The 22,697-nt window shown below is 42.2% G+C and overlaps 1 protein-coding gene across 1 annotated transcript in view; it reads left to right on the top strand.

The window, feature by feature from the left end:
• Positions 1-19,466, top strand: part of ANTXR1 (ANTXR cell adhesion molecule 1) — a 320,379-nt gene extending 300,913 nt beyond the window's left edge. The window contains exon 18 of the mRNA XM_069766572.1: positions 17,275-19,466. Coding sequence (XP_069622673.1) covers positions 17,275-17,550 — 276 coding nt within the window. The 3' untranslated portion in view covers positions 17,551-19,466. The remainder of the gene's footprint in view (positions 1-17,274) is intronic.
• The last annotated feature ends 3,231 nt before the right edge of the window (positions 19,467-22,697 follow it).

Genomic DNA, 22,697 nt, shown 5'->3' with positions numbered 1-22,697 from the left:
TTGGACCAGTAGAGTCATCTCCGAGGTCCATTCTTCTGCGTTGGCAGGTCATCCTGGAATATTTGGTACTAGAGACTTGGTGGCCAGGTCTTTTTGGTGGCCTTTCTTGTCGAGGGATGTGCGTTCTTTTGTGCAGTCTTGTGAAGTTTGCGCTCGGGCTAAGCCTTGCTGTTCTCGGGCCAGTGGATTGTTGTCACCTTTGCCTATCCCGAAGAGGCCTTGGACGCACATTTCCATGGACTTTATTTCGGATCTCCCTGTCTCTCAAAAAATGTCCGTCATCTGGGTTGTGTGTGACCGCTTTTCTAAGATGGTTCATCTGGTACCCTTGCCTAAGTTGCCTTCCTCCTCTGAGTTGGTCCCTCTGTTTTTTCAGAACGTGGTTCGTTTGCATGGGATTCCGGAGAACATCGTTTCTGACAGGGGATCCCAGTTTGTGTCTAGATTTTGGCGGACGTTCTGTGCTAAGATGGGCATTGATTTGTCCTTTTCGTCTGCATTCCATCCTCAGACGAATGGCCAGACGGAACGAACTAATCAGACCTTGGAAACTTATTTAAGGTGTTTTGTTTCTGCTGATCAAGATGACTGGGTTACCTTTTTGCCGCTTGCCGAATTTGCCCTTAATAATCGGGCTAGTTCTGCTACCTTGGTTTCTCCTTTCTTTTGTAATTCGGGGTTTCATCCTCGTTTTTCCTCTGGTCAGGTGGAGCCTTCTGATTGTCCTGGAGTGGACATGGTGGTGGATAGGTTGCATCAGATTTGGAGTCATGTGGTGGACAATTTGAAGTTGTCCCAGGAGAGGGCTCAGCAGTTTGCTAATCGCCGTCGCCGCATGGGTCCTCGACTTCGTGTTGGGGACTTGGTGTGGTTGTCTTCTCGTTTTGTTCCTATGAAGGTCTCTTCTCCTAAGTTCAAGCCTCGGTTCATCGGTCCCTATAGGATCTTGGAAATTCTTAACCCTGTGTCGTTTCGTTTGGATTTCCCGGCATCGTTTGCTATTCATAATGTGTTCCTTCGGTCGTTGTTGCGGAAGTATGAGGTACCGGTTGTTCCTTCGCTTGAGCCTCCTGCTCCGGTGCTGGTGGAGGGAGAATTGGAGTATGTTGTGGAGAAGATCTTGGATTCTCGTGTTTCCAGACGGAAACTCCAATATTTGGTCAAGTGGAAAGGTTATGGTCAGGAGGATAATTCTTCGGTGGTTGCCTCTGATGTTCATGCTGCTGATTTGGTCCGTGCATTTCATAGGGCTCATCCTGGTCGCCCTGGTGGTTCTCGTGAGGGTTCGGTGACCCCTCCTCAAGGGGGGGGTACTGTTGTGGATTCTGTTTTTGGGCTCCCTCTGGTGGTTACAGATGGTACTGGGTGACTTGTGTTCTCTGCGGTCTCTGGTGTCCACCTGTTCTATCAGGATATGGGAGTTTCCTATTTAACCTGGCTTTCTTGTCATTTCCTCGCCGGCTATCAATGTAATCATTGTGTCTTGTTACCTCTGCTTCCCGCTTCTGTATTCTTCAGGACAAGCTAAGTTTTTGATTTTCCTGTTCCACGTTTTGCTTAATTTTTGTCTTAGTCCAGCTTGCAGATATGTGATTCTTTTTTGCTGGTTGCTCTAGTGGGCTGATATTACTCCTCATGTTCCATGAGTTGGAACATGAGTTCAAGTAATTTCAGGATGGTTTTTTGTAGGGTTTTTCGCTGACCGCGCAGTTCACTTTTGTATCCTCTGCTATCTAGCTTTAGCGGGCCTCATTTTGCTGAATCTGTTTTCATAACTACGTATGTGCTTTCCTCTCATTTCACTGTCATTACATGTGGGGGGCTGCTATTTCTGTGGGGTGTTTCTCTGGAGGCAAGAGAGGTCTGTGTTTCTTCTAATAGGGAAAGTTAGTTCTTCGGCTGGCGCGAGACGTCTAGAATCATCGTAGGCACGTTCCCCGGCTACAGCTAGTTGTGTGTTGAGGTTCAGGATCGCGGTCAGCTCAGTTTCCATCACCCTAGAGCTTGTTTTGTTTTTTGTGCTTGTCCTTTTGTGATCCCCTGCCATTGGGATCATGACACGCACCCCAATACCCCTTTGAAGAGACGTACAGGAGAGCCTCCTCAAAACAATGTTCCCATTATTAGGAAGTGGGTCTCCCATAGTTTTTGCCTATGCAGTGAATGCAAGGGTTGCCAAAAATTTGGAGGCACTTCAATGCCCCTTGGAAGAGACATGAAAAATTGTTCCCACTAGAAAGGTGCAGGTCTCCTATACTTGTAAAGCCCGTGCACTGACTGTATGATTTGACAAACATTTACCTCTGGGGGTATACATGAACATATACTGTATAACAAATTTTTTTTTTACGTGCCTCATAAACACCCTTTAAAAAATTTATGTGGGTGTTGCATCACGGACCACGGTCACCCTGGTGATATGGTGGTGGAGGATGAGGATGAGGAGAAGGAGGAGGACAACAGCAAATATCCAATATCAGGAAGCGCATACCCATGTGTGGATGTGAAGAGGTACATGGGAATAGACCTCCCAAAAAAAGACACTGGATTTGAGTTTATGTTATGCTGCTATCATTCGGTGGTGTTGAGAAGTCTGGCCCAAACCAGCCCTTTTTCATTTTTATAAGAGTCAGCCTGTCAGCATTTTCAGTTGACAGGTGGATGCGCTTATCAGTTATAATTCCACCAGCGGCACTAAAAACCCGCTCCGACAAAACAGGTCATTGACCTACATTCCATTCATTCCCTGGGGTTTTACAGGCAGGAGCACAGCTGCATTAGCAGAGCTTCTGCTTGTAAAATTAGTTAACCCCTTCAGATGGATTTACATCATAGGACGAGACTGATCATCGGAAGGTATGGGATATTGTTGTTTTTTTAATTTACCTTTTTTACAGAACGAGGGTCTTCAGGTGGATTACCAGGATAATAAAATATTACAAAAACCTGTGTCTTTATTTCATTAAAATACTTTGTAATAATGTGTGTGTGTGTGTGTGTGTGTGTGTGTGTGTGTTTTAACCATTTCATGCAATTGGATTAATAAGGGATAGGTGTCATAATTGATGCCTCTCCATTATTAATCTGGCTTAATGTCACCTTACAATAGCAAGGTGACATTAACCCTTCATTACCCCATATCCCACTGCTACACGGGAATGGGAAGAGAGTGGCCAAGTGCCAGAATAGGCGCATCTTCCAGATGTGCATTTTCTGGGGTGGCTGGGGGCAGATGCTTTTAGTCGGGGGGGGGCAATAACCATGGACCCTCTCCAGGCTATTAATATCTGCCCTCAGTCACTGGCTTTACCACTCTGGTGGAGAAAATTGCACGGTAGCCCACGCCAATTTTTTCTGTGATTTAACCCTTAAATATAATAGCTAGCGCGCCCAAATTTTGCACATACACACTACTAACATTAGTAGTGTGGAATATGCAAAAAAAAGGGGACATGAGATGGTTTACTGTATGTAAACCATGTCTCATATCATGTCAGGTTTGTGAAGGAGATAGCAAAAGCCGGCAATTGAATTACCGGCTTTTAAGCTATCTAGCGCTGTATTAAATATAAATATATATATATATATATAGGTGTTTCCTTGACATATATATGTATATATACCTATTCTATGTGTATATATCTACTCTAATCTAACCTGTCAGTGTGATTTTACTTTACACTGCGCTGAATTACCGGCTTTTCAAAGGGGACCCGTGCGTAAAAATCGGACAGCAATACAGATGTCATACGGATGTTGCGATAAAAAAAATCGCATGACACTCGCATGACAATTACATACGTTACATGTGTTTTTTCGGTCCATAAATCAGACCGTTTTTTTTTCTCTCAAGTGGAAAGGAGCCCTAAGGCAATTGCTGCGTGGGAAAATTTCTCACACAGCAATGCCAAAGTGAGACTACGTACTATTTTTTTACAGTGGCGGTGGAATACAGAGCGGAAGGATACCTTCCACCCGTCATTGTGTTCCTGGAGCCCCTAGAGAGCAGTCACATCAGCTGATGCTGCCGTTCTCCATGCGAGATCGTCATGGGACACTCGTGGATTTCTGCGGATCAGGGAGTATATTTACCACCAGAGATGTCTGCAAGTGGCTTACTTCCCTATCTCCACTAAAACACATGCACGTTCGGTCAACCTGAGTGTGCAAGTGTAGGAGGGGGTCGAATAGCTAAATGTCAGTTGTACAAGTGTATGGTTGACCATTGTCTATGATGTATGAACACCTTAAGTTCTTCAAATGCTATATCTTCTACTTAGTGAAGACCCCCACACAATTAAGGCTGCTGTTGGGTAAGCAACCGCCTAATAGCTAACTTTCTCTTTGCTTTACCCATAGTCAAGCATTCCTGTATTCTCTGCAAAATAGCTGCTGCCCTAGGCAGGGCTGCCACTAGGAATTTCGGGGCCCCATACTGGCAACATTTTTGGGAGAGTCCCTTGAGAGTCTGCCCAGGCTCCACCCCAGCCCCGCCTCCACCCCTTGAACCATCCACAGTCCCACAACCCTCTCTTGGAAAAATTCCACTTCTGCACCACATCCTCACCAATCACACATTTACAGTTCTCATCACCACATACATAGCCAGCGCTTTTGTTTTGGCCAAAAGATTTTTTAATTCGCCACTATGACAAGGTAGACTCTTTTGGCCAGGCCCTACTCTACTGTATCTTGCTAACCATTTGTTGTCCAATACAATTTAGGTATATTTTTATTTATTTTTTCAATTTTTAAAATGACCAATAATATCACAAACAAGGAACAAATACTGCCACACCATGACCAGACCACATATTAACACCTTTTAGTGATCAAATAATACTAGATACAAGTAGTAAATACCATCACACCATGACCATATCACATATTACCTCAACATAGTAACCTAATACTACAATACTGATCATTAATAAAAAGAAAACCACAATACTAACATCACCTTAAGTGCCATTATGCACAGGAGAGCTGTACTTCGTATACAGTGTCCGTGTACAGGCAATACAGTTATCCCTGGTGACATTATATACAGAAGCTCTGTATATAGTGTACAGGTAATAAAGTGATCACCACTGACATTATACACAGGAGCTCTGTATATAGTGTATAGTGTACAGGTAATACAGGGATCACTGGTGACATTATAGACAGGAGCTCTGTGTATAGTGTTCAGGTAATACAGCGATCACCCTTGACATTATACACATGAGCTCTGTATATAGTGTCAGTGTACAGGTAATGCAATGATCATCAGTGACATTATATACAGGAGCTCTGTATATAGTGTACAGGTAATGCAATGATCACCAGTGACATTATATACAGGAGCTCTGTTTATAGTGTCAGTGTACAGGTAATGCAGTAATCACCAGTGACATTATACTCGGGAGCTCTGTATATAGTGTCAGTGTACAGGTAATACAGTAATCACCAGTGACGTTATATACAGGAGCTCTGTATATAGTGTCAGTGTACAGGTAATACAGTAATCACCAGTGACATTATACACAGAAGCTCTGTATATAATGTCAGTGTACAAGTAATACAGTGATCACCAGTGACATACACAGAAGATCTGTATATAGTATACAGTATATAGTGTCAGTGTACAGGTGACACACTGACATATCGGTGATATCGCTAGTTGAAGTCCTTCATCTTCGCTTTTCATCTTCATCCAGTGCACACATCACTTCTTCCAGACAGGACTTGTCTCTGCAGAAAATAACACAGTTATCTAGAGCACATTCCCCAATTTTTTCCCAACCTCTACACTATGCCAGATGAAGAAAGAAAGTGACCGTGTCACCCTGCACAGTAACATGACATCTCCTCCCCCACACTGAAAACAGTATCCTCAAAAATAACATCCTTTAATTAGCACCTACAGTAATAATATCCCACATTCTGGACCCCTCGTGTTCTCCCATTCTGCCTCATGTCTCTTCATACTTCCCCCATGTCTCTCCATATTGCCTCTATAGTCATCCATAATAGTATAATGTACCCCACAGTCATATATAGTATAATGCACCCACATAGAAGTATAATGCACGCACATAGAAGTATATGCAATCTCATAGTACTATAATGCACCCCCATAGTACTATAATGCACCCCTATAGTACAATAATGCAGCCCCACAGCACTATAATATGCCGGTATAATATGCCCTATACCGTGGCTTTCCAAAAAAAAAAAAAGTTTTTCCTTACCTGACCGAGCTCCAGCAATGTCCACACCTGAGATTTGGCTAAGGCCTGCAGCATCGTTCCGGCGTATGACAGTGACATCATACTTCGGCGACGTGCATGCTGACGTCAGCTGCCAGCCTTTGATTGACTGGTGGCTGTTAACTGTTGCCGTGAAAAAGGAATCTCGTGCATAGCAACAGATTTTAACTAATCATGCGTCGGAGGACACACAATCAGTTACTGAAGTGGCTGGATCCTGCCGCTGCGGGCCCCCTCTGGTCATCGGGCCCCATACGCCAGTAAGGGCAGTAATGCCCTGATGCAGGCCCTTGCCCTAGCAGTTAACCCCTAACTTCAGAAAAAAAGAATCAGACATTGAGATATCAATGACTGGATCCTTCTCTCCCCCAACATTATATGTGGGAGAAAGTTGGGAGACCTTCATATACTGTACATTAGATTGTTGGCCATTCCCACTGCTATCCACAGGTTCAGCTGACATAAGTCTATTCCTTAAGTTGAGTGCCAAGTTATTTACTTACTATATCTACTGGTGTGGGAAACCTCACTTGAGCACCGACACAGCTGTGCCACGCTATACTCTACTATTCCTTAAGAACAGGAAGCAAATGGAGAGGAGTAATATAGGGTATGACTATAGGATCATACTGCAGCCAAGGTTTGCTTTTAGTCTGTAAACATGGAAACACATAGGCCTGCATAGGAGCATGCACAAAGCTAGGGGATATTTCAAATGGACACTATTACAAAAAATATATATTTTTAAACTTTTACATTTTAATTCACCTTTAGCATCATCTCACTGAGGCTTGTTTTCTCCCAGTCTATGTGAAGAAAATGCTAAAAATTTTAGTCATCTAAGAACCTAAGAAAAGAATAGGAGCCAACATTGTTGTATCGATGAACATCCACATTAAACGTTTATGGAAACAGAAACACATGGGCTACTTGCACAGTGAACAAGTCTGTGGGAACATGTTCACACACCACCAAGAGACTTGAAGACACAAAAGAGCACGGTAAAACCAAAAACACTCCGTTACAAAAAAATCACAGTAATCAGCAAGTGCTAGTAAAAATATGTAAAAAAAAAGGGTATTTGGTTAATACGTTTTTTGCAAAAAATGTATACTAAGCTGCTCCACCAAACGTCAAGGTGTACCCATATAGAGCAGTCCTAACTGATGTATGTAATCCCTATCTGATGTATTTAAAAACCTGATCATCTGTATATTACCTGTATGAGCAGGGTTCAGAGAGGAAATGTCCATGTGGACACGCTGAATGGAACAGCTTTTGTGCAGATAGCCCACAAGGAGTGGTGGATAACTCCATAATCTTGTAGACACAAGAGAACAATGATGGAAACAGAAACACATGGGCTACTTGCACAGTGAGCAAGTCTGTAGGAACATGTTCACACACCACCAAGAGACATGAAGACACAAAAGAGCACGGTAAAACCCAAAACACTCCGTTGCAAAAAAAATCACAGTAATCAGCAAGTGCTAGTAAAAAGATGTAAAAACAGGGTATTTGGTTAATTTGTTTTTTGCAGAAAATGTATACTAAGCTGCTCCACCAAACGTCAAGGTATACCCATATAGAGCAGTCCTAACTGATGTATGTAATCCCTATCTGATGTATTTAAAAACCTGATCATCTGTATATTACCTGTATGAGCAGGGTTCAGAGAGGAAATGTCCATGTGGACACGCTGAATGGAACAGCTTTTGTGCAGATAGCCCACTAGTAAAACACTCAATGTTGAACCCCCATACAGAAAAAACAGTTATACTCTTAATTTCAAGTGGTGCTCAGCAGGCAAGATCAGGACTAGAGGCTTGGAAGAAGTGTCTGTTTGGAGCAAAACACTGTTGTCCGTACGTTTCAATGTTCCACGGGCTACCACACTGTACTCTTTTGATACAGGAAAGAAATATATCTTGGTACCGTGTTAGCCAGTAGATAGACAAATATTTAGAATTGAGAGTCCTCAGTGGTTGATACCTTTTAATGGCTAACTGAAAAGATGGTAAAAAATTGCAAGCTTTCGAGACTACATACGTCTCTTCATCAGGCAAAGTCTTTGCCTGATGAAGAGACGTATGTAGTCTCGAAAGCTTGCAATTTTTTACCATCTTTTCAGTTAGCCATTAAAAGGTATCAACCACTGAGGACTCTCAATTCTAAATATTTGTACTCTTTTGAACATTTGAAACAAAGTCTATTGATATTTTTATTCGGGTGAGTGTCGCAATTTATCTTCTCTACATTGCTCCAATAGGAAAACAAACTGCTCATTGTCATAATGCCAATGAAAAGATCCTGCAAAACATCATCCTGACAAGTTACCAGGTTCAAACACAGCGTTCATGGTCAAACACATTTTTCGTGCAGTGCCATGGCATTGTAGGTCAGATTCACTGGTCTTTAGGGCATATTGCTGAACATATAAACAATATATCAAGTATCAATCAATTTTATTTATTACCCTACATAAAAAAGAGGCACAAATGTTACAGTGCTTATTCCTAAATATCTAAAAGAACAATGACTTAACTGATTATCTTGGATGTCTTGAATTCCATTTATGATGTTGCCCATTTATTAAAAAAAGTAGACTAACTTTACCCAGTTTCTTGGTGGTGTGAACAGGTTTCTACAGACTTGTTCACTGTGCAAGTAGCCCATGTGTTTTTGGTTCTATAACTTTACCCAGCTGCCTAAAGACAATAGATTGATCTGATAAAATTATTTGATGTTTGTTTGAAGGATATCACACCTCTAGGAAAATGGATCAAGTTGGCTTTTCCAAGTTACGTATTAGCTGAGCCAACAGTGAGTTCCTTGTTAGTCAGTTGAGACTCTTCCTCAATAGATTTGGTTCCAATGTCCACTATGTTGATGGAGTGGTAGTGAGCATGTGTGACCACCACTCCATTCACTGTCTGTAGTACTGGTGGATGCATATGCTCATTACAGCTCTATCCGCAGAGAGAACTTTGGAATTTGGTTTGATTGAGGTCTAAGGAGATAGACTGTCATCGATCATATGTTTTATTTCCTGTTTTTATGAGACAACCATTTTATGCATAATTATTATTATTATCCAGAAACTGAATATCAAGCCGTATCTTAAGCATCCATTAAGCATCCATTCTTCTTCAGTCCCACCATTTGGAGACCAATAAATAGTTATATGAAGAAAAACAGATGTGTGCAATGCACTGTACAAATAGGGGAAATAGTTCTACTTTATGAGCAGCTGCAGAATGGCCCAGTGATCATGACTGATGCATTACGGCCAAACTCAGTTTTAGTGACTATTGAAAAACATTTTCTTGGGTGAAACCGTGTGGTTAATTATGGTCATTGACCTATTCCTGGAAGTAGAACTGACTGAGATTTTTAGAAGAACCATATTTCTTCAGGTCATTAAAACCTATGACAGTTTTTTTTTTATCCATGCACAGTAGGAGAAAATTGAGTATCGGCATATTTAACCCCTTCAAGACCCAGCCTATTTTGACCTTAAAGACCTTGCCGTTTTTTGCAATTCTGACCAGTGTCCCTTTATGAGGTAATAACTCAGGAACGCTTCAACGGATCCTAGCGGTTCTGAGATTGTTTTTTCGTGACATATTGGGCTTCATGTTAGTGGTAAATTTAGGTCAATAAATTCTGCATTTATTTGTGATAAACACGGAAATTTGGCGAAAATTTTGAAAATTTCGCAATTTTCACATTTTTAATTTTTATTCTGTTAAACCAGAGAGATATGTGACACAAAATAGTTAATAAATAACATTTCCCACATGTTTACTTTACATCAGCACAATTTTGGAAACAAAATTTTTTTTTGTTAGGAAGTTATAAGGGTTAAAATTCGACCAGCGATTTGTCATTTTTACAACGAAATTTACAAAACCATTTTTTTTAGGGACCACCTCACATTTGAAGTCAGTTTGAGGGGTCTATATGGCTGAAAATACCCAAAAGTGACACCATTCTAAAAACTGCACCCCTCAAGGTACTCAAAACCACATTCAAGAAGTTTATTAACCCTTCAGGTGCTTCACAGAAGCAGAAGCAACATGGAAGGAAAAAAGAACATTTAACTTTTTAGTCACAAAAATTATCTTTTAGCAACAATTTTTTTATTTTCCCAATGGTAAAAGGAGAAACTGAACCACGAAAGTTGTTGTCCAATTTGTCCTGAGTACGCTGATACCTCATATGTGGGGGTAAACCACTGTTTGGGCGCACGGCAGGGCTTGGAAGGGAAGGAGCGCCATTTGACTTTTTGAATCAAAAATTGGCTCCACTCTTTAGCGGACACCATGTCACGTTTGGAGAGCCCCCGTGTGCCTAAAAATTGGAGCTCCCCCACAAGTGACCCCATTTTGGAAACTAGACGCCCCAAGGAACTTATCTAGATGCATAGTGAGCACTTTGAACCCCCAGGTGCTTCACAAATTGATCCGTAAAAATGAAAAAGTACTTTTTTTTCGCAAAAAAATTTTTTAGCCTCAATTTTTTCATTTTCACATGGGCAACAGGATAAAATGGATCCTAAAATGTGTTGGGCAATTTCTCCTGAGTACACCAATACCTCACATGTGGAGGTAAACCACTGTTTGGGCACATGGTAAGGCTCGGAAGGGAAGGAGCGCCATTTGACTTTTTGAATGAAAAATTATTTCCATCGTTAGCGGACACCATGTCGCGTTTGGATAGCTCCTGTGTGCCTAAACATTGGCGCTCCCCCACAAGTGACCCCATTTTGGAAACTAGACCCCCCAAGGAACTAATTTAGATGCCTAGTGAGCACTTTAAACCCTCAGGTGCTTCACAAATTGATCTGTAAAAATGAAAAAGTAATTTTTTTTCACAAAAAAATTCTTTTCGCCTCAATTTTTTCATTTTCACATGGGCAGTAGGATAAAATGGATCATAAAATTTGTTGGGCAATTTCTCCCGAGTACGCCGATACCTCATATGTGGGGGTAAACCACTGTTTGGGCACTCGGCAGGGCTCGGAAGAGAAGGCGCGCCATTTGACTTTTTGAATGGAAAATTAGCTCCAATTGTTAGCGGACACCATGTCGCGTTTGGAGAGCCCCTGTGTGCCTAAACATTGGAGCTCCCCCACAAGTGACCCCATTTTGGAAACTAGACCCCCCAAGGAACTTATCTAGATGCATATTGAGCACTTTAAACCCCCAGGTGCTTCACAGAAGTTTATAACGCAGAGCCATGAAAATAAAAAATAATTTTTCTTTCCTCAAAAATGATTTTTTAGCCTGGAATTTCCTATTTTGCCAAGGATAATAGGAGAAATTGGACCCCAAATATTGTTGTCCAGTTTGTCCTGAGTACGCTGATACCCCATATGTGGGGGTAAACCACTGTTTGGGCGCACGGCAGGGCTCGGAAGGGATGGCACGCCATTTGGCTTTTTAAATGGAAAATTAGCTCCAATCATTAGCGGACACCATGTCACGTTTGGAGAGCCCCTGTGTGCCTAAACATTGGAGATCCCCCAGAAATGACACCATTTTAGAAACTAGACCCCCAAAGGAACTAATCTAGATGTGTGGTGAGGACTTTGAACCCCCAAGTGCTTCACAGAAGTTTATAACGCAGAGCCATGAAAATAAAAAAAAAAATTATTTTCTCAAAAATGATCTTTTAGCCTGCAATTTTTTATTTTCCCAAGGGTAACAGGAGAAATTTGACCCCAAAAGTTGTTGTCCAGTTTCTCCTGAGTACGCTGATACCCCATATGTGGGGGTAAATCACTGTTTGGGCACATGCCGGGGCTCGGAAGTGAAGTAGTGACGTTTTGAAATGCAGACTTTGATGGAATGCTCTGTGGGCGTCACGTTGCATTTGCAGAGCCCCTGATGTGGCTTAACAGTAGAAACCCCCCACAAGTGACCCCATTTTGGAAACTAGACCCCCAAAGGAACTTATCTAGATGTGTGGTGAGCACTTTGAACCCCCAAGTGCTTCATAGAAGTTTATAATGCAGAGCCGTGAAAATAATAAATACGTTTTCTTTCCTCAAAAATAATTATTTAGCCCAGAATTTTTTAATTTTCCCAAGGGTAACAGGAGAAATTTGACCCCAATATTTGTTGTCCAGTTTCTCCTGAGTACGGTGATACCCCATATGTGGGGGTAAACTACTGTTTGGGCACATGCCGGGGCTTGGAATTGAAGTAGTGACGTTTTGAAATGCAGACTTTGATGGAATGCTCTGCGGGCGTCACGTTGCGTTTGCAGAGCCCCTGATGTGCCTAAACAGTAGAAACCCCCCACAAGTGACCCCATTTTGGAAACTAGACCCTGAAAGGAACTTATCTAGATGTGTGGTGAGCACTTTGAACCCCCAAGTACTTCATAGAAGTTTATAATGCAGAGCCGTGAAAATAATAAATACGTTTTCTTTCCTCAAAAATAATTATTTAGCCCAGAATTTTTTATTTTCCCAAGGGTTACAGGAGAAATTGGACCCCAAAAGTTGTTGTCCAGTTTCTCCTGAGTACGCTGATACCCCATATGTGGGGGTAAACCACTGTTTGGGCACACGTCGGGGCTCAGAAGGGAAGTAGTGACTTTTGAAATGCAGACTTTGATGGAATGGTCTGCGGGTGTCACGTTGCGTTTGCAGAGCCCCTGGTGTGCCTAAACAGTAGAAACCCCCCACAAGTGACCCCATTTTAGAAACTAGACCCCCCAAGGAACTTATCTAGATATGTGGTGAGCACTTTGAACCCCCAAGTGCTTCACAGACGTTTACAACGCAGAGCCGTGAAAATAAAAAATCATTTTTCTTTCCTCAAAAATTATGTTTTAGCAAGCATTTTTTTAGATTCACAAGGGTAACAGGAGAAATTGGACCCCAGTAATTGTTGCGCAGTTTGTCCTGAGTATGCTGGTACCCCATATGTGGGGGTAAACCACTGTTTGGGCACACGTCAGGGCTCGGAAGTGAGGGAGCACCATTTGACTTTTTGAATACGAGATTGGCTGGAATCAATGGTGGCGTCATGTTGCGTTTGGAGACCCCTGATGTGCCTAAACAGTGGAAACCCCTCAATTCTAACTCCAACACTAACCCCAACACACCCCTAACCCTAATCCCAACTGTAGCCATAATCCTAATCACAACCCTAACCCCAACACACCCCTAACCACAACACTAACCCCAACACACCCCTAACCCTAACCACAACCCTAATTCCAACCCTAACCCTAAGGCTATGTGCCCACGTTGCGGATTCGTGTGAGATATTTCCGCACCATTTTTTAAAAATCTGCGGGTAAAAGGCACTGTGTTTTACCTGCGGATTTTCCGCGGATTTCCAGTGTTTTTTGTGCGGATTTCACCTGCGGATTCCTATTGAGGAACAGGTGTAAAACGCTGCGGAATCCGCACAAAGAATTGACATGCTGCGGAAAATACAACGCAGCGTTTCCGCGCGGTATTTTCCGCACCATGGGCACAGCGGATTTGGTTTTTCATATGTTTACATGGTACTGTAAACCTGATGGAACACTGCTGCGAATCCGCAGCCAAATCCGCACCGTGTGCACATGGCCTAATTCTAAAGGTATGTGCACACGCTGCGGAAAACGCTGCGGATCCGCAGCAGTTTCCCATGAGTGTACAGTTCAATGTAAACCTATGGGAAACAAAAATCGCTGTGCACATGCTGCGGAAAAACTGCACGGAAACGCAGCGGTTTACATTCCGCAGCATGTCACTTCTTTGTGCGGATTCCGCAGCGGTTTTACAACTGCTCCAATAGAAAATCGCAATTGTAAAACCGCAGTGAAATGCGCAGAAAAAAACGCGGTAAATCCGCCATAAATCCGCAGCGGTTTAGCACTGTGGATTTATCAAATCCGCAGCGGAAAAATCCGCAGAGGACCAGAATACGTGTGCACATTCCTAACCCTAACCCTAGCCCTAACCCTAGCCCTAACCCTAGCCCTAACCCTACCCCTACCCCTAACCCTAACCCTACCCCTAGCCCTACCCCTAACCCTACCCCTAACCCTAACCCTAACCCTACCCCTAACCCTACCCCTACCCCTACCCCTAGCCCTAACCTTAACCCTAACCCTACCCCTAACCCTAACCCTACCCCTAACCCTAACCCTATTCTAACATTAGTGGAAAAAAAAAATTTCTTTATTTTTTTATTGTCCCTACCTATGGGGGTGACAAAGGGGGGGGGTCATTTATTATTTTTTTTATTTTGATCACTGAGATAGATTATATCTCAGTGATCAAAATGCACTTTGGAACGAATCTGCCGGCCGGCAGATTCGGCGGGCGCACTGCGCATGCGCCCGCCATTTTGGAAGATGGCGGCGCCCGGGAGAAGACGGACGGGACCACGGCTGGATCGGTAAGTATGATAGGGTGGGGTGGGACCACGGGGGGGGGGATCGGAGCACGGGGTGGGGAATCGGAGCGCGGGAGGGGTGGAACGGAGCGCGGGGGGCGTGGAACGGAGCACGGGGGGGCTGGAATGGAGCACGGGGGGGTGGAACGGAGCACGGGGGGGTGGATCGGAGTGCAGGGGGGGTGATTGGAGCACGGGGGGGTGATTGGAGCAAGGGGGGAGCGGACACGAGCACGGGGGGGAGCGGAGCACAGGGCGGAGGGGAGCCGGAGCAGTGTACCGGCCAGATCGGGGGGGTGGGGGGGCGATCGGAGGGGTGGGGTGGGGGCACACTAGTATTTCCAGCCATGGCCGATGATATTTCAGCATCGGCCATGGCTGGATTGTAATATTTCACCCGTTATAATGGGTGAAATATTACAAATCGCTCTGATTGGCAGTTTCACTTTCAACAGCCAATCAGAGCGATCGTAGCCACGAGGGGGCTAAACTACCACTCCCCCTGTCCCTGCAGATCGGGTGAAATGGGAGTTAACCCTTTCACCCGATCTGCAGGGACGCGATCTTTCCATGACGCCGCATAGGCGTCATGGGTCGGAATGGCACCGACTTTCATGACGCCTACGTGGCGTCATGGGTCGGGAAGGGGTTAAGGTCCAGCAAATGTCATCTGTGATAGTCTATAGTTAGTTTGTAATTATATATTATTTTCAAGCATTACCATATCGGCATATGTAGATTTTTAGTATCGATTCCAAGGTCAGAAGATTATGATTTGTACATAGACAAAAGTCTAATAGGACCTAGAAAAAATATCTTCCCAATAAAAGAATGTTAAAGTAAATGATAACTATTAAGTACCATATTGTTTTTAAGCAATATTGTGTGCTTCTTCATTTTCTAATATATATGGCAAAAATGGTACAGTGTTCGCTATTTAGTGGTCTAAATCCCCCAAATAAATGTAGAGTTAAATGGTCACATAAATCACATCAGAGAATCGCAGCACAGATGCGGAGGAGACGGAGAAAGTAATTTCTCCATCTCCTCTGTTGCTGGCATCAGCAGAAATCGCTCAGCACTTGGTCTTGTATGGGTTAGTGCGATCTGAATTTCGCACACAATTGCATCGTGTTGCATTTCTTTTCAGTCCAATCTTGATCCGATCGGAAATTAAAAAAATTATAGCATAACATTGACCCAAACGGAATCCGATTTTTTTATCAGATTGCATTCATTCAATTTATTCGCAAGTGTGAGCGACCCCTAACAATTGGCCCTGAATTTCTAGAAAACCATCTATTTGCAGACCAAAATTGAATTTTGACTTATCAAACTATCTAGAATTTTAGCACAATGAAAACTATAGTGTGCTACGGTTTTAAATAATAATTTATTTGTATTTTAATGCAAAATTATAATACCAGGAACATAGAACTAAATCGTATTTGTAATCTACTCTTTTTTTTTGTAGTTGCAAAGAAATTACTTAGGCTTTTTTATTATTTTGATTGTGAATAATTTCTAAAAAATAATTTAAAACATAATGCATGTTCTTATAATGATTGCACTAAACAGTGATTTATAGTCACGCAATGGCTGCTTTAAAATGCAGAGGAAAGTAATGCAAGACATAGAAGAGACTACCCATGATTTTTCGAAATTAGAAAACAAAAAGGTTGCCAATTGGGATTTTACCATGACTTGTATTACCTAATTAAGTGTGGAGCCCAAGCCTTGAAAGAATTGGAAATGAAAGAATTCATGAGCCATGAGCATGTTTATTGGAGATGCTTGAGGGATTTGAAGGAATCCAGCCCTATCCACCACCAATCTAGAGCCAAGAAAGCACCTATAAAAACTAAGGGTCCTTTGTTTGTACCATACACATTGCCTGGTACAGCATGTAAGAGAAGTAAAATTCTACATATTCTATGACCTGTCTGAATGTTGTATGTTAGAAACGTTACTTGAGTGTTGTGCAGACAACCATGTTTATTAGACCGTACATTAATCAATTCCTACAAGCACCACTTACTTAATATTTTCCAGGCCTGCTCTTCCAAACCCCAGGGGAAATGTTTAACACCTTCACCATGAGGAACAAATTTGGAGCCTATGCCCATCACTCAGAGAGCAATACTTTGCTGAGGCGAGAGAGAAATTGAATCCATATATAATTCCGAGTCTCATTCCATTCTCGAGAACCATTGTAGAATCAGAGTGTTGGGGAACTTACTATAGTGAGTTAATATCCTTACATGACCCTGAGCTGACAGATTTCCACCCAAGTGCAGCCAAAGAATCTGCCATATAATTCACATATTTTCAAATCTCAGTGCAATTTACTTGGGCTCTATTTAGCTTCTCTGTTCCAGCAACTGGTTTAAGTGTTTGAGTCAGTTGTGTCATTTTTGGAAAGTAACCGAAAGGCAAGTGCGGCTTGCTGAAATGTCTGACACTTTCTATGCTATGAGTTGCATTGACTGTTAAGGTATCTTATATTACCAGGAGCTAGAATGTTGTGCCATAGTTCATGTTTACCATGCTTCACTACCCAGGTACTTCGCTGTGCCTCTAGCAAAACTATATTTATTTCTCTCTCCCTTTTTTTTCAGGGAAGATGCATCAATTTCACAAGGGAAAAGAAATCAATGCCACCAAGATACCCATTAAACAATGCTTCTCATAATTTGATGTCATCCAGTCCAATCTACACACCACCCCAAAGCCCAATTTACACCCCTCCTCCTCCAATAACTCCACCTCCTGAACCAGCACATTCTCCTCCACCTGTTCCATCTCCAACAATCTGTCTTCCACCTCCACCCTTGGTTTCACCTCCATGCAGAGCTCCACCACCCAGCAGACCACCACCAAGACCTTCGCTTTAGATTGCTTTGTGCAACTTTTATCTCCAGTAATGCTGGGGTTGCATTTTTTGAGAAATTCTTGATCTTGAATGGACGTGATGTTCATTGGAACACTTTTGACCAAAACCATCTATAACCACTCTTAGATTTTCTTGAGTGGTGGATTTATCCATACTCGGGAAATTCTGGACTAACAGCCGTCTCTAAATATTTGGTCAACTATGGAAACTATTAATGTGCTGGGTTCAGTAAGAAGATGAAACTGAATTTCACCCACCCTATCACCAAAAAAATGAAAGTTCTTATCTTAGCTTATTGGAAGCAAAGAAGTATTTGCTGAGGATTCATTGGACAACATGTCTCATTTGGCAAGTGTCAGAAAGTTACATCACTCGTATGAAAATTCAAGAGATCTGTGAAGGAGTGACTTAAGAAGCTTGTCTTGCAAAGGAAGTTTCTATGTGTTCAGCCATTCAAGTCGTCCTATGAAAATGCATTAATGCATCTCCTCGCTAAAATACTTTGGGTTTTTAGATAAAAAAAATTAAATATGAAATTATTTAATTGCCAAAGAAAAACTGCATCAATTGTTGACCACTATGGATTGATTGGACAGTTTAGAACATGCATCAATCTAATTCTGTCTTAGGATACATTGGGTTACATTATTATAATATATTCAAGATGTTCTACAAAGAACCCGAAAAATGACAGCACCTACTGGTCAATTTCAAAAATAATCTAGACTGGAGAAGGCTGCATTGGTTTCCTGGTGGATCACAATGAGCCATGAAGAAACCAGACGTCTTAAATTTTTTGAAATAGGTGTGCACACATTTTACCAATATGGAAGATTTACAGATTGTCATCTTCGTATTGAGCTTCTGTTAAGGATGCATTGGAAATATAAAGTGAAATGTATTAAATCCCCTCAGAGAAGGGATTTATATTCCTTATGGAAATTTATGATAATGAACAGCAGAAGGCTGGACCTTTGCAATGAAAAGAAAAAAAACTGCTATAGCAGACTCTATAAAAGATTACTTTAGAGCTTCGCAATGCGTTGCTGGGCGCTCTGGGTTAACCATTATCATGTATACACTTGCATTCTCTTTTCGAAATAGCTGTAATGTAGAAGATATTGCTTATTGTAGTATAGGGGGCACTGGGTGTTGCATATAGGGGTCTTTTCTTGTTTATCATCTGCTTCCTTTGTGGAACACACAGTTCACATAATGACATGTTCATTAATATTTTACAGAAATGGACATTTACAAAACTGTTTTAACTGTTTATTTGGGAACTCTATGGCGCTACACAAGCAATGTGCATAAAATGGAGTGAATTCACCAAAAAAAAGAGTGTCATTCAAAAGAAAGAGTAAAAATGATACTGTTGTGGTAATAATTGCTGTCTAGTATATAAACTGGAGGTCGGTGACAGTGGAAAGTGTAAGTGGAAAGGAAACGCAAACATAAGACAGATGGAAACATAGTGAAAACACATACTGTCGGAACGTTCTTATTTTTCACAGATTGTGATGTTGTCTTAAGATACGTATGTTTTAGCTATTGCATTCATTATGGGATGCTCAACCTTAAAGAGACACTAAACCTAAAATCTTAAGATGCCCCTATAAAGATAGACGCTATACTAAAGTTGATGAAAGTCAACTAATTCACTTATAACAAACATTTGTTGAGTGAAATGAAACAATTGCATTTATTCTAACACGCTGATGACACACTAGCATCGACTGAAACGAAGTTGGCCAAGTTTGAATTTTTCTTCGATTGTCAGAAGAAAGGTTTGTCAACGACAAATGATCGTTCTCTTAAAGAACATTCCCAGAAAGATTGGTCATCCTTCACTTGGTGCCATTGAACATGCTTGGACAGTTTTCACAATTTTAACAGACAATAAAACGGTGAATGGACTAAAATATCTATGTCTGAGTAGCAATCACTCAACAATGTTCATTCATTGATTGATTGTTCAACCATCAATCTACTTTAATGTGTGGGGTAGAGATAAGCAAATCACTTCACACAGACTTGGTGAATGGTCCAGGTTAGTGCTCTCTGGCCATGCAACAATTTCTTTACCTTCTTGGATCTCAGGCTCAGCTTACAATAAGCTGGATGGTGGGACGTCAACTGTGCACCGCTAGCTTCACAGATGACATCAAGCCAGGCCAGCGAATCAAACACCTCGCCAAGAAACCTGGAATCTCAGCAAATTTGTGCAGCTCTTTTCGAAAGCTAGAGAGCACTAACCTTGACTGTGGACTGGTCAATTTGGAATATAGTAGTGTAACTGTGTACTCCCTTATAACAGTAGTCTGGCTATGTACTCTGGACCCTCCCTTATAACATATGTCTGGCTATGTAGTCTGGACCACTCTTTATAAGAGAAACTCATATAAAGAAGGAAGCACTAATCAGTACCCAATATAAAATAACAAAGTTTATTGAATACATAAAAAATAATTAGACAGAAAAATAAACACATAGGGATGTGACAGGGTAAGCCAGATAGGAGTGACACCTCAAACAGAGACAGGTGCATCCAGGTCTATATAAATACAGTAAGAGACCAATGCTCTAAGTGTCTACCACATGTCTTAATCAAGTGAGGTACAGTTGTGCCAAGTATGTAAGGAAAGCAATATGCCACCCTTAGGGTAGAGCAAGAGAAGGTCCAGAGGTACGACCTAATAAAGTGAGTAGATTACCTGGATGCACGCTGAAACTCTGAGGTGCCACCGTCCCCAACGCGCGTTTCGGCGCTAACAGCCTTCTTCCGGGGGATGGCATCCTTAGAGAGCTTGGGTCATAAATAGAGCGAACCGCCCAATCAGCCAGTGAGGATTACTGTTCTAAATGTGGCGCATGTGGACGCCGACACAACCGGAAGCGGCGGCTAGCGAGGACGTCACCAGGCGGGCCGGCCCGGACGCAAGGCTCCGCCCACATGAAATCACGTGAGCGGAGACAACGTGATTTCATGTGGGTGGGGCCTTGCGTCCGGGCCGGCCCGCCTGGTGACGTCCTCGCTAGCCGCCGCTTCCGGTTGTGTCGGCGTCCACATGCGCCACATTTAGAACAGTAATCCTCACTGGCTGATTGGGCGGTTCGCTCTATTTATGACCCAAGCTCTCTAAGGATACCATCCCCCGGAAGAAGGCTGTTAGCGCCGAAACGCGCGTTGGGGACGGTGGCACCTCAGAGTTTCAGCGTGCATCCAGGTAATCTACTCACTTTATTAGGTCGTACCTCTGGACCTTCTCTTGCTCTACCCTAAGGGTGGCATATTGCTTTCCTTACATACTTGGCACAACTGTACCTCACTTGATTAAGACATGTGGTAGACACTTAGAGCATTGGTCTCTTACTGTATTTATATAGACCTGGATGCACCTGTCTCTGTTTGAGGTGTCACTCCTATCTGGCTTACCCTGTCACATCCCTATGTGTTTATTTTTCTGTCTAATTATTTTTTATGTATTCAATAAACTTTGTTATTTTATATTGGGTACTGATTAGTGCTTCCTTCTTTATATGAGTTTCTGTTGGTTTTTGGCACTTACCTTCTACTCTCTGCACCAGCCTTTACTTGGGTATTAGGTGCGGGCCTTGTTTTCTATGTTGCACTCTTTATAAGAGTAGTTTGGCTATGTAATCTGAACTGTCCCTTATAACAGTAATTTGGCTGTGTAGAGTGCAGTGCCCTTATTATGGTAGTCTGACTGTATTCTCTGGACCATCCCTTATAACAGTAATCTGGCTATGCAGTCTAGACCATCTCGTATAGCAGTAGACTGGCTATGTAGTCTGGACCATCCCTTATAACAGTAGTCTATCTATGTAGTCTAGACCATCTCATATAACAGTAGACTGGCTATGTAGTCTGGACCCTCCCTTATAACATATGTCTGGCTATGTAGTCTGGACCACTCTTTATAAGAGTAGTTTGGCTATGTAATCTGAACTCTCTTATAACAGTAATTTGGCTGTGTAGAGTGCAGTGCCCTTATTATGGTAGTCTGACTGTATTCTCTGGACTATCCCTTATAACAGTAGTCTGCCTATGCAGTCTAGACCATCTCGTATAACAGTAGACTGGCTATGTAGTCTGGACCATCCATTATAACAGTAGTCTGTCTATGTAGTGTAGTCAATCTCATATAACAGTAGTCTAGCTATGTAGTCTGGACCATCCCTTATGACAGTAGTCTAGCTATGTAGTCAGGACCATCCCTTATAACAGTAGTCTGTCTGTGTAGTCTAGTCAATCTCATATAACAGTAGTCTGGCTATGTAGTCTGGACCATCCCTTATAACAGTAGTATAGCTATGTAGTCAGAACCATCCCTTATAACAGTAGTCTGGATATGTAGTCTGGGCAACCCCTTATTACCATAGTCTGGCTATTCAGGCTGGACTACCCCTTATAACAATAGTCTGTGAAGTGTGGAACAACCCTTGTTACAGTGGTCTGACTATGTAGTTTGGAGGACTACCCCTTTATTCAGGAGTCTTGCTTTGTTTGTACTTTGAACAGTCCCTTATAACAGTAGTCTGCCTAAGTAGTCTGGACCACCCCTTACAACAGTAGTCTGGCAATGTTGTCTGGACCAGCCCTTATAACAGTAGCCTAGCTGTGTAGTCTGGACCACCCATTATAACAGTAGGCTGGTTTTGTCGTCTGTTCCAGCCCTGATAATAATTGGTCTAGTAATGTAGTATGGATGCCTCTCTATGCTTCCATCTGGCTGTAAAGTCCAGTTCTTCTGCTATCATATCAGTCTTGTATTGCAGCCTGGACCCTAATATGACTGCAGTCTGACTGTGTAGTACCAAGTCTAATTACATATTTTGAACTGCCGCTAAAAATGAAATCTTGCTACATAGTCTTGACCGCCACCTAAGAATCACCACCATTTGTTATGGTCTAATGGCTAACAGCAGTTCTGCTTTGTAATCTGTATCCCAATACATTGGCAGTTTTGGTAATCTTGACCAAAAAGTCGGATCATATATTCTGGACCAGTCCTGAAATCTAATGCAGACATAAGCAGTCAGAAGCCACTATGTAGCCTGGCTATAAATTATCAAGGGCAATAAGTGACATTAATGAAGAGTTTATTAGAAGATGAACGCAGGCTA

The sequence above is a fragment of the Ranitomeya imitator genome, chromosome 4 (genome assembly GCF_032444005.1).
Source record: "Ranitomeya imitator isolate aRanImi1 chromosome 4, aRanImi1.pri, whole genome shotgun sequence".
NCBI lineage: Eukaryota > Metazoa > Chordata > Amphibia > Anura > Dendrobatidae > Ranitomeya > Ranitomeya imitator.
Note: the sequence above shows the minus strand (reverse complement) of the source record. Positions and strands in the feature narration are given on the sequence as shown.